A 13,109-nucleotide genomic window follows, 5' to 3' on the forward strand; every position below is an offset into this window, starting at 1 on the left:
GTTCTCCTTCTGTATAAACTGCGCTTTGTCTTGTTCAAATTTGAGATATTAAGATATTTATTTTATAAAAAATGTTTAGTCTGAGTCACAATAATTTGTGAAGAAACAAGTTTTATTGCTTGGTAATAAACCGGAAATAGATGCAAATTTTAACTTGCTTAAGTATCAGTTGGCTGGTTGTCCTATACATTGCAGCTTGAGCCAGTAGTTAATATTTTTAATCTGGTTTTATTTGTAACTGTAGGAACGAATAAGGCGTATGCAAAATGTGTTTAACAGAGAAAGAAATAAATACAGAAGAAGCTATGAAAGCTGGAAGGACGGTGGACCTGGTGCGTATCATCAGAATTTCCAGAGAGAAGATTGGTATTGGAAGACTGATACATCCTTCAAAGATCATAATTGGAGGACAAATTATCGAGAAGCTCCTCGAGAGAGTGGAAGCTATGCGTTATCGCATCACTACTCAGTTTTGGGTCTTGACAGGTACTCACAGAAGTCTTAGATACTGGCCCATGTAAGATGTAGTTTCAGGGGGACGCGGTTTTTTCCTTATAATAGTTATTTACTTATATTGCTGAAGGAACTACAAGGTAGTAGTTCTTGTTATAGTTTAGAAAAATTATGAGAGTTTTGGTGGGAGGAAGAAAATTTTTTATGGTTACACTGATAACAAAATGGTTATATGGGTTAGTACATCTTTATAAGTACTATGAACCAGGAAAAGTCAGTGAGGACCAATCTCAGTTTAATTGCTGTGTGTTCACAGACCAAGTCTTAAACAACTGTTATATTTTGATATCTGCTAATAGTTGAGATTTTCAAGATCAGTATCTGTGAGTCGTTATTCTTCTGTATTACTACCATTGACCATTAAAATTTAACTTTCCCTTTTATGGATCAGGTTTAGAAGAACTCCATACTCAGATGATGAGATTAAGGTGACTTTTTCTTTTGGCATGAGCTTATATTGCTAATGCTAGGATATTAATGTTAGTGGTGTGCTTGATTTTATCAGCTACTTACTATATCCATCACGCTCGTCTTCATGGAATGGATGTTTCATCATATTTTATTTTTAGATTCTTTACATTTATCAACTGCTGTCTTCTCTACATAGAGAGCTTGTAATTTTTATTCATGCTAGGTGTTTGCATGACTTCAATTCTAATGTCAATCTTAGAAACTCACTGTACTCTGTACTCTGTAAATATGTTACCTTAAATGTCTCAATTCATTTCTAAAACTTCCCTATTCATTTGCAGACAGCATTTAGGACAAAGGCAAAAGAGCATCATCCTGATCAGAACCAGGATAATAGAGGTAGGTGACCAACTTATCTGTGTAGGATCAATCTAAGACCATGGCTCTAATCACAGGTATGTGAATGTGAAAATCTTGCAGAAGCTGCTGAGGCTAAATTCAAAGAAGTGATGACTTCATACGAGGCCATAAAACATGAACGTAAGAATGGGAGTATGTAATTGTCCTGGGACTTGAAAGGATGCAAGGTATTTTTAATAACATCAAGCTAAAATACTGTGCACTAAATTTTCAGCTGCAATTTCAGAATAGGGTTTTTTTTTTTGGCTCTTGTAATTCATAGAAGAGGTGTGTATTTAATTGATTGGAATTCCAATCGGACATGCAGTGCCCACGTAACATGGTTTAGATTCTGAGGAGGAGGTTGTGTGCGTAAAAATAATTTTACTTCCTTTGTAAGTAGGCATATATTATTACATAATCAGAGAGCATTTCTGTTGGGCAAATGACGTGAACAAATGAGATTCAATTTTACATGAATGTCCTGAATGCAAATGTGGTTCATGGATGTCTTATTTGCATATTTATATAAATTGAATTCAATTGATTCGATTTACTATGAGTAGCCCATAGGTAAACCGAATTGAATGGATTCGATTTACTACATATACATGTAAATCGAATTGATTGGAAAGTCATTCTGTTTCTTCCCCTTGAGTAAGTAGAATCTGACAAATCTTTAAGAAAATAGATCTGCGTTGGAAGTTTAGATTGTACGAAGAAATTCTGGAATTGTAGGCAGCACGATTCCATTGGGTTGGCAATCAAATTGCCATGCTCCTAACGCCAGGCAACATATAAGAGCCTTACTGCCTTTGGAGGGACGGGTTGTTGGACCCAAATGCCTTCCAATGGTGGACAATTGACATTTAGTCTACAGCCCACGTATAAGTACACGCCTATGACTATTTTTAATAGTTTTTTTCAAATCAATTATTTATAATCATGTTATTATAATCTATTCTTACTTTTAAATGATTTTAAGTAGTTTATCTTCGTTTAGCACTCAACATAAAAATATGCCTCAGCTTTGTTCTTGTGTGGTCTGAATTTTGATCGCAGAAGACAACTGTAAATTTTGCTGTCTCACTCTTTTCCATATTTCTATTAAATACATATTGCATCCAGCTTAGAAATAATAGATTTTAGTCGTCTGAAGTGAGGAGTCAATGATATAATTTAAGGGTTTAATAGGGCAAATGATAAACTTACCATTAGTGAAAGGTTTTAAATATTTTTATCTAATGATTGCAAAACAAATGTATTGAAAATTTAAATTTTTTATATTTTGAATCAACTTTTTTTTAATTTGTAAATTTAACATTTGTACTCTATTTAGGGAACAAGATAGATAAATTCATAATTTAAATAGGATTTAGCTAATTAGTATCTTAAGAATACTAGTTAAGGTATTAGTATAATTGATAACTAAAAATTTTAAGTTTGTAATGTATTTATTTAATAAGAAATGTATAGAAGTTAGAAAAATTATCAAAGTAACCTTAATTAGTATTTTTAAGACATTTATTAACAAAATTCATTTAAATAGTGGGATAAACTTTTGTCATCAACATTTATGCGGATTTCTTGTTTTGGTTTAAAATTCCAGATTATATTTTTTCCAGATTTGTGAACTCCAAAGTACGGGTTCAAAACCCTCTTTTCTTTTGGGTCAGGAACCAGGCCAGCAACCTGGCCCAGAACCAAAGAAAAGCGACCTTCAACCCAGTACCCCTCTTAAGCGTTTTTTTTTTTTTCTGGATTGAAATCCCAAATTTATGTTTCCTATCCCAGAAAGGAGAATATCTCAAATTTATGTACTTCCTGAGGTTTGAAATTCTATATAATCTACAGCAGGGTTCTTACTTTGGGTCGAATTGGAGTTTAAAATTTAGAATGATTTCTTAGGGCTCAAAATCCTAAATAATTATATATTAAGTTGGTTCAAATTTTCAAAAAGAGTTTTTTGTGATGCAAATTCTAAATTTATATCTTTAGGGCTTTGAAACGTTAAGTAATTATATATTGGTGAAATCAAAACCCCCAGATTGGTTTTTTCAGATTCTAATTATGTGGTCCAAAATCCTCATAGAATTAGTATACTTTATGGTTTAACATCTGAAGTTAATATATAGAATTAGTATACTTTTATTCTAACGTTTACGTTTTATTTCCCTAATATTTTATTTGCTGTCAATGATATATGTATGTTACCTTAACATACTTCAAAAAAAAAATATTAAAATTTATTATTAAGGTATTGTTAGTTTTTAGAAAAAAATAAATAATTTATTTTTTTTAATAAAAAAATCAAAACTAACACAGAATTGGACGACTAAAAGTCTAAAAGTGTTGACAAAACTCAAATAAATCTGCTCGTTATTAAGCTTTTCTCTACTCCAGATCATACTAGTGTGATGTGTTGCTCACAACATAAATTGGATAGAATTAAATACACCTAAACAAACAAACAAAAAATTGAATAAGAATCTCATCTCTGTTGTAAAATAAATAAATAAGGAAGAGAAATAAATATAAAATAGAGAAGTATAAATTTTATGTCACTGTAATAGAAGTAATTTATATGTTTACTATTATAAATATTATAACTTAAAATCAAAGGGAGAGAGTTTATATGTATTGAGAGAGAGAAATATTTGTGATTGTTATTGATGTGTATATTGCTTCAGAGCAAACTCCTATTTATATACATATAAGGGATCACCTTTTTCAAACTTCATTAATTGTAACCTCTCTTGATATCCTGAGTAAAATTGAGAAATGGGCATCCACCTCATATCCTACTCATACTTATCACAACACTTTCTCTTGGATGACTATTTAGGATTATACTTCATTAAAACCTTAATAAAGAAAAACCCAATAGGAAAAAACTTTAGTGAAGGAAAAAGAGTACAAAATCCTTTGTGATGGAAACTATCTCATTAAAAACCTTGTCAAGAAAAACCCAATGGGAAAAAACCTGAACAAGGAAAAAAGAGTACAGTCTCCCCCTCTTGTCGACATCATTTAACATCTCAAAATCGACGCATCCCAATGTGATGTACCAATTTTTCAAAGGAGGATTTTGGGTGTGACTTTGTAAATAAATCTGTCAGATTATCACTTGATCGGAACTGTTGGACATCAATTGTCCCTTGATTTTGAAGATCGTGAGTGAAAAAGAATTTTAGAGAAATATGCTTTGTTCTATCTCCTTTGATGTATCCACCCTTAAGTTGAGCAATGCATGCTGTATTATTTTCAAACAGGACAGTTGGAGCTATCTTATGATCAATCAGTCCACATAATGACATAATATATTGGATCAAACCCATATAGCCATGTACTACACTATTATAAGAATCGGAGCACATGGCTCATCAAGTAGCAAACATCACTCCATTTCTGAAACATCTTCTAAAAGAGATTGCCAAATGCCAATTCAAGTAGTTATCAAGGAGGCAAAAGGAAGAAAATAAGGAAACATAAACGAAACTGAGAAAATGAAATATTTGTTTCGAATGCAGTGGATAGAAAACAATCTGTAGATTTATGAATGGATGGAAGAAAGGAAAGATGTGTAAAAAATCAGTTCGAGTTATAAGCAACAAGGGATGAACGCTGAACATTCAAGAACAAGAGAAGAGAGCTTTTGAACTCTGATTTCTTGATATGAATTGCAGAGACTGAAAACTTGATTAGTGAATTTCGAATTGTTGATGTTACAAGTTTAGCTATATATAGTGTGAAAATCACTAACTAACTATCCTACTTAGTATAAATACAATGAGCAGTTGCTAAGAGAAAAAATAATTGTCTAATTAATTCTATACATGTTAGCAAGTTAGTTATGTAGAGGAGTATGAAGTATGAGTAGAAGAAGGTGAAATCTGAAGGCATAAAGCTGGTTCACAACCCCCCTCCTCCCCCCCCCCCTTCAAGGTTGGGCTTATGAAGGTCATATAAGGCAAGCTTGGAGTGACAAGAAGAGAAGGGTGCATAGAAGAGGACTTTGGTGAAGATATCGGAAGTTTGGTGCAATGTGGAGATGGAAAGGAGCTTGATAGCTTGTGCTTGAGCCTTGTTGCGCACTATATGGCAGTCAGCTTCTATATGTTTGGTACGTTTGTGGAACACCGGATTGGCCGCAATATGCAATACGGATTGACTATCACAATAGATAGCGGCTGGTCTGAGGATTGAAATTTTGAGATCTTGAAGAATGAAGATGATCCATTGAGCTTCACACGTCGAGGCAGCCAAGGCTCTATACTCGGCTTCAGTGGAAAAGCGAGCAACGATAACCTGTTTCTTACTGTTCCAAGTGATTAGTGTAGTACCCAAGAAAAAACAATAACCGGATATGGATCTCCTTGTGTCAGGACAGGTGGCTCAGTCACTATCTGAGAAGTCAATGAGTTGTAAATCTGATTCGGTCTTGAATAAAAGACCCTGGGCAGGAGCTGATTTCAGATATTTTAGGACTCTTAGAGCGGCTTAAAAGTGTTTACTAGTGGAACAATAAAAAAATTGACTTAGCTTTCCAATGACAAAGCTAATTTCGGGTCTTATATTGGTTAGGTATAAGAGTCTTCCTAGTAGTCTTCTATATTCACCAGCATTTGGCATTGGGTCTCCAAATTCTTTAGAGAGATGAGAAGTGTAATTCATAGGAGTTGAGCAACTCTTGGATCCAAGCATGCCATATTCTTCCAGTATGTTTAGACAATATTTTCTTCGATACATTGCTATTCCTAGGGGTGCCAAGCGGGTTGGCGGGCTAAGCCCGGTAAATCTCCTCTTTTTTTTTTCACTATATAACTTATTAAATATTAAACAATATATATAATTTTACAATCATTTTAATAAATTTATAATTTTTAAAAGTATAAAAAAAATTATAATTTTTATATTCACAAACATTAAAATCTTTATAATTATAAATATCTAATAAACATAATTATAAACCAAGTTTTCATCCAAAACATAATTATAAATGTTGTCTCCAAAATAAAATAAACGTAATCCAAAACATAATTATAAATATTGTCTCCAAAGAAAAATAAAGGGTTAAGTTCGATTTTGGTCCCCAACGTAGAGGTCGAAAATCGGAATCGTCCCCAACTTTTTTTTTGCTACAAAATGGTCCCCAAGGTTTCAATTTGTTTTAAAATCGTCCCTCGGACGAAAATACCCTTCTTCGATCACCCAAAATCAACCACCACCACCACCACCCCTACCACCACCAGAATAGAAGCCTACGCCCAACCTGAACTACCGCCACCACCACCATTATCATCATCAGAACAACAAAATCAAACAGGAACCCAAGTTAAACCAGAACCCACGACCACGACCACCACCACCACCACCACCATCATCATCATCATCATCATCATCATCATCATCATCATCATCATCATCATCAGAACCATCAACAAAATTAAAAATCAGAAGAACCATCAACCAAAAATAGAACATCAAGCAGAAGCGGAAGAACAGCAGAAGCAATTTTCAGCAATTCAATAACAGAAGGTCAACAACAACAACAATAATTCAGCAGCAATTTTCAACAATTCAATATCCTAAAATCAACTAACAGAAAATTAAAATCTAGCTAAACTAATCCAGAATCAAATCAAGCATCTAACACTAACCAAAAACAGAAATTGAAAGCAAAATGATAACTGGATTATGAAAATAGAAAATAGAAAAGAGGGAACAGGGAAGGCAGTGGTTGAGCGCGGTGGTCTGGGCATGACAGGAAGGGGCTGGAGGGAGGGTAACGGGCGGTGGTGAGCTCTAATTCCTTCTGTGACAGGGATTGAGGGAGGGGAAGCGGGGAGGCTCGTTGGCGGTGGTGAAGCAGGGGAGGCTCCACGTTGCTGCGCGATGGTGAAGCAGAGGAGGCTCGCCAGCAGTGAGCTCTGGGGAGAAGAAGAAGAAGAAGAAGAAGAAACAGTTTTGGAGTCTCTAAAGTCACCAAGGGTACTGCTGGCAATGGAATACAATCTGAGTTTATGAGGTGGAGGAAGAGAGAGTCAGGGGAGAAAGAGAGCAAGCAAGATCTGAGGAGAGAGAGAGAGCTCGGGAGCAGAGGAGAGAGAGCTCGGGAGCAGAGGAGAGAGAGGGGAAACTCGTGCTCATCCACCGCCGTGCCTCTGCCGCCGAGAAACGCCGCCGCCGCCACTGAGATCCACCACTGTCACCGTCGAGCAGAGCCACCCCCTTCTTTCTCTCCCCCCGTTTCTCTCTATATCCCTTTCTTTCCTTTTTTTATTTATTTTATATATATTTTATTTTATAATTTTTTTAATGAAGGGTAATTTGGTAATAAAAAAATAAAATTGGTAAAAAGGACGATTTTAAAACAAAATGAAACATTGGGGGACCATTTTGTAGCAAAAAAAAAGTTGGGGACGATTCCGATTTTTGACCTCTACGTTGGGGACCAAAATCGAACTTAACCCCAAAATAAACATAATCCAAAACATTCAATTTTTATCTTCATTCTCTTGTAAGTTGGGTTAGAGAAAGTTAGGTTTTGGCAAAAAAATTGCAAAATACCCCCTTGCCAAAAAAATACTAAGCCCGGCCCACCCCGCCCCGCCAAAATCTGTGGTTTAAGCAGTGCGGGTTAGGTGGACTTTTGCTATTTAGCGGTCCCAATTTTCCAATCCGGTCCACTTTTTGGCGGGTTACGCAGGCCGGCCCGACGGGTTTAGACCCGTTTGGCACCCCTAGCTATTCCTCTCTTGCTTCGAGCAAACTCAAAGCCAAGAAAGAACTTTAATTCTCCAATGTCTTTAATTTTGAAGAGGTCAAGAAGATGTTGCTTCAAAGCTGTGATTTTTCTGATGCAGTTTTCAGCAAGTACTAAGTCATCGACATAGACTATCACAACTGTGAATCTGAAACCAACAACCTTTGTGAACAGACTATAATCATGTTTTGACTGAGTGTAGCCAAAGTTGACCAAAGTGTAAGCTAATTTTGAATTTCACTGTCTACTGGCTTGCTTTAAGCCATAGAATGACTTCTCTAATTTGCATACCATCTTCGGATTAGACACGTTCAAGCCAAGGATGGTTTTATGTAGACTTTCTCTTCAAGATCTCCATGTAAAAATGTTATGTTCACATCCAACTGGTGGACGAACCAGTCTTTGGCAGCTACAATGGCTAGAAGAATCCTCAATGTGTTCATTTTTACTACGGGACTAATGGTGTCAAAATAGTTCTGGCCTAGAACTTGGGTGAATCCTTTTGCTACCAGTCGGGCTTTGCATCTTTCAACACTTCCATCAGCCTTAAGCTTAGTCTTAAAAACCCATTTGCAGTCGATTGCATGCTTGCCAGCTAGTAAAGTAGTGAGTGACTAGGTTCAGTTTTCATCAAGGGCAGCAAGTTCTGATTTGATAGCCTCTTGCCAACAGAGATACATCACAGCCTCTTTATAAGTTTTGGGGTCTGTTTTGGTGATCAAGGCAATGGAGAATTTTCTTTTATTTTTTGATAGACTATGATAGGACAGAACATGAGAAAGAGGGTACCTACATGAAACTGGTAATGTAGTTGAGCTAGTAGTTAGAAAACAATGATAATCCTTTAGGTAGGAGGGGCATTTTCTTTCTCTAAGAGGTCTTTCAATGATCGGGCCAGCATTTTGAGGTGCAACAGCATTTTATTGATTGTATGGTATGTTTGATGCACTAATTTGTGGTGAATTGGCCATTTGGCCTTGTGGTGCTACATCCAAATTTGTGGTGTTGTGATAATGAGATGCATTGAAAGGAATGGTTTATTCGAGTTATTTGTATTTTGTGTGTATGTGGTATCAAATAGGAAAGTGTCTGAGAATTGTGCAGGTAATGCATGCCATTTTTGGAAGAATTCTAAATTCTGTGTGTTGCACAAAGGTAGAGTGTTCTCATAGAAAATCACATCTCTTGAAAGAAAGATTTCTTTAAAAGTTAGATCATATAAAATGTAATCTCTTACTCCTTGTTTGTAGCCTAAGAAAATGCATTTTCTAGCTCTCGAATCGAGCTTCTTTCTATTAGCATGAATGGTTGCAGCATATGCTAAACATTCAAAAACCTTGAAATTGTGTATGTTAGGTAGTTTTTTATAAATAATTTCATAAGGGGACTTATTTTTCAAAACACTACTGGAAAGTCTATTGATGATATATATGGCATGAGCAGTTGCATAATGCCATAGTTTCTTTGGTAAGTTTACATAAAACATAATAGTTCTAGTTACTGCTAAAATGTGTTAGTATTTTTTCTCAACTATGCCATTTTGTTGAGGATTTCAACACATATATTTTGGTGTATAATACCTTTTGATGCATAAAATTTAATTAGTTTGAACTCAGCTCCATTGTCCGATCTAACTTGTTTAATAGATTTGTTAAATTGGGTTTGAACTGATTGAACAAAATTTTTTAGCAGTGTGGCAGTTTCAAATTTATGTTTCATAAAAAATAACCAACAAAACCTGCTTTTGTCTTCCACTATTGTAAGAAAATATTTGTGTCCAGCAGTAGAGTAAACATTAATTGGTCCCCATATGTCTATATGTATTAGATCAAATATTTCTTCTAATATAGACATGCTTATTGGAAATGGAAAACACTTTTGCTTAGTATAATGACAAGACTCACAAGGAATGGTACAAAGGTCAGATTTATTGATGAAATTGTAGTTTTGTTGCAATACAAGAATTCTGTCATTTGGTAAGTGCCCTAGTCTAAGATACCACCAGTTTGATGCACTTTTATTCTTATTGCCATGCAGCTTATTACTATTGCTAAGATGTTGTGTTTGTGGTATGAAAGATGCTGCTGCAATTGCTGGTTTTAGTTGAAAGTTTCTTACAGGTTTTAGGTTTTCAAATGCATAAAGCCCCCTTCTTTGCTCAGCTACACCAATCATCCTCGATGAAAGGTAGTCCTGGATCTTGTAACATTTTTCATCAAAGACAAATTCACATTTGAACAAGTTAGTCATTTTGGAAACTGATATGAGATTAAACTTGAAATTTGAAATGTATAAGACCTTTGTGAGAAAAAAGGTTTTAGAGAAAATTATAGTCCCAACTATTGAAGTAATAGTGTTGGTTCCATCTGGCTTCCTAACAAGTATGGGTTCTATTTTATGTAATGAGTAAAAAGACTCTAAACAATATGCTACATGATCGGTTGCTCCTGCATCAATGACCCAGGAGCTAGGTTTAAAAATTGAAACAGACATGGCATAAGCAATACCTTGATGAGAGGGAAATGTGACAATTTGGTTTATGGCATTTTGAGGCTTGTGTGTATCCAGAGATAGCTGCTTCAAGAGAGCTAGCAAAGTATGCTTCTGTTCCCTTGTGAATTCCAGTCCTGCACTACTATCCTCTACTAGCTAGTCATCACTTATTCTTACAAAATTCTCATCATCAATGATAGCATCATTGGTTGCACTGCTTTCTTGCTTGAGATGAGGAAGTAAATTGTGCTTTTTATAACGTGTCGATTAGATGGCCAGTTTTGCCACAGTAGGTACAAACTTTTATTCGTCCTCTTTCTCTACCAGCGGTTCTTCCTCCCCTGCCTCGGCTCCTTCCTCCTTGTGTTGAGAATTTATATGGAGCAGTACTACTTATCAAGATCTTGTTGTTAGTGAGGGGTTCACTACACTGGAACTGACTTTCTTGTTGCAAAAGCAATGAAAAAGCTTGTTCAATGCTTGGTAAAGGCTCCATCAGCATTATTTGTGACCTTACTATCGTATATTATTCGTTTAAGCCTCTGAGAAAACGAACTATATAGGTCTCATCTTTGTATCCTCTCATAATAGTTCCACAAGTGCAGTTCCCATTCTTGCAATATATGCAATCAAGTAGAGGCCTAAAGTTCTCCAGCTCTTCCCAAATGCTTTTCAGCCTTGTGAAGTAATCAGTCATGTTTAGATCACCTTGCCTAAGAGTAAATATCTCTTCTTCCAATCCTGCTATCTTAAATACATCACCCTGAAAATACTTGTGTTTCAGATCTTTCCACAGATCCGAAGCGACATTGTGCCATATCACGCTTTGCGCTATATCCGAACTAAATGAGAGAGTGACCCAGAAGATTACGTAATCGTTGCATCGTTCTCACACATCAAACAAAGGATTTGTTGATTCTGGTTTGCTGATGCTTCCATTCATGAACTTGATATTGTTCTTTGAGCTTAGTGCACGCAGCATGGCTCTCTCCCAACTATGATAGTTGTTTGAGCTTAAAACCATGGAAATTAGCGGTGAACAAGGACTCTCACCAGGATGTGGATAATAAGGACTCGTTGGATCTACGATCGAAGAGGCATGAGTTCTTGGAGATTGAGTCTGATTTATTTGATTGACCAGACTAGTTAGGGTGTGAAGATTGATTCCAGAAATTGTTGCTTCGGGAATCGGATTTGAAGGACGATTAGCCATTGATCAAGACTTCTTCGAGGCACTTCTTCGATGTAAAGAAATCGAAGGTTGAGACTTCTTCGAGGCACTTCTTTGATGTAAAGAAATCTAATGAGAAAAGAGTTCTTGATCAAGATTTCTCGAGTGCAAGAAATTGAACGGATGATCAAATCGAATCAAGAAAAGCGAAATTCGTTGTGATTGAAAAAGGAAAGAGACATCGATTAGATATCGACAAAGGATGGATTCACTAACTCTTCACCAACAGTCCAAGTTCTTCAACCTTGGTCTACGCTCACCGCACCATGTGAAAAATCGGTTCGGGCTATGAGCAACAAGGGATGAACGCTGAACATTCAAGAACAAGAGAAAAGAGTTTTGAAATTCTGAATTCTTGATGTGAATTGTAGAGACTAAAAACTTGATTAGTGAATTTCGAATTGTTGATATTTCAAGTTTAGCTATATATTGTATGAAAATCACTAACTAATTATCTTAGTTGGCATAAATACAAACAGATGAGTGCTAGGGGCCAACAACTTTTGTGATTTGTAGCCAACAAATAGCCATCAATGATGACTTTAATGGTGTGAAATTGGTGTGAGATTTCATCTAATGACACATTTTTCTTTGCTGGTTACATGCTGGTCAGAATTTGAAAAAGTTGTTGGCCTCCTAAACTTTTCCATACAGATATATAATGAGCAGTTGCTAAGAAAAAAATTAATCGTCTAATTAATTGTATACATGTCAGTAAATTAATTATATAAAGAAGTGTAAAACACTACAAGAAACATCGTTAAAATCGACGGCCAAATCGACGGCTAGGCCGTCGATAATATTAAAAATCGACGGCAGCCTTGGTCGCTATTAAGCTTGTCGATTTTATAAAATTCTAATAAAATCGACGGCTTGTCTAGCCGTCGATAATAATTTAATAAAATCGACAACATTTCCGTCTATAATATGAGTCTGAGAATTTTACCTTTTTACTAAAATCGACAACATTGCCATCGATATTATTATATAAAATCGACAATGATTTCGTCTATAATATGAGTTTGTGAATTTTTCCTTCTTAATAAAATTGACAACATTGCCGTCGATATTATTATATAAAATCGACAGCGTCTTCCTCAATATTTGATTCAATAAAAGCGACACAATAGCCGTCGATTTAATTGTTTATTTTAAATTTAAAAAGCGACACAAGATTAAAATTTATACAAAATATTAGAACACAAGATAAATAAACTTTTAAATATAAAAATAAAATTTATACTAAATATTAGATAATAAATTTACAAAGTTATCAAAATAATAAATAATCCTCTG

The 13,109-nt window shown here is 35.3% G+C and overlaps 1 protein-coding gene across 1 annotated transcript in view; it reads left to right on the plus strand.

Moving 5' to 3' along the window:
• LOC107606339 overlaps positions 1 to 1,831 on the plus strand; it is a gene marked incomplete in the record, with an annotated part of 2,947 nt that extends 1,116 nt beyond the window's left edge. Inside the window, 4 exon segments of the mRNA XM_016308391.2 lie at positions 245 to 486; positions 905 to 941; positions 1,266 to 1,323; positions 1,405 to 1,831. Of these exon segments, the coding sequence (XP_016163877.1) occupies positions 245 to 486; positions 905 to 941; positions 1,266 to 1,323; positions 1,405 to 1,484 (417 nt within the window).

The sequence above is a fragment of the Arachis ipaensis genome, chromosome B07 (genome assembly GCF_000816755.2).
Source record: "Arachis ipaensis cultivar K30076 chromosome B07, Araip1.1, whole genome shotgun sequence".
Classification (NCBI taxonomy): domain Eukaryota; kingdom Viridiplantae; phylum Streptophyta; class Magnoliopsida; order Fabales; family Fabaceae; genus Arachis; species Arachis ipaensis.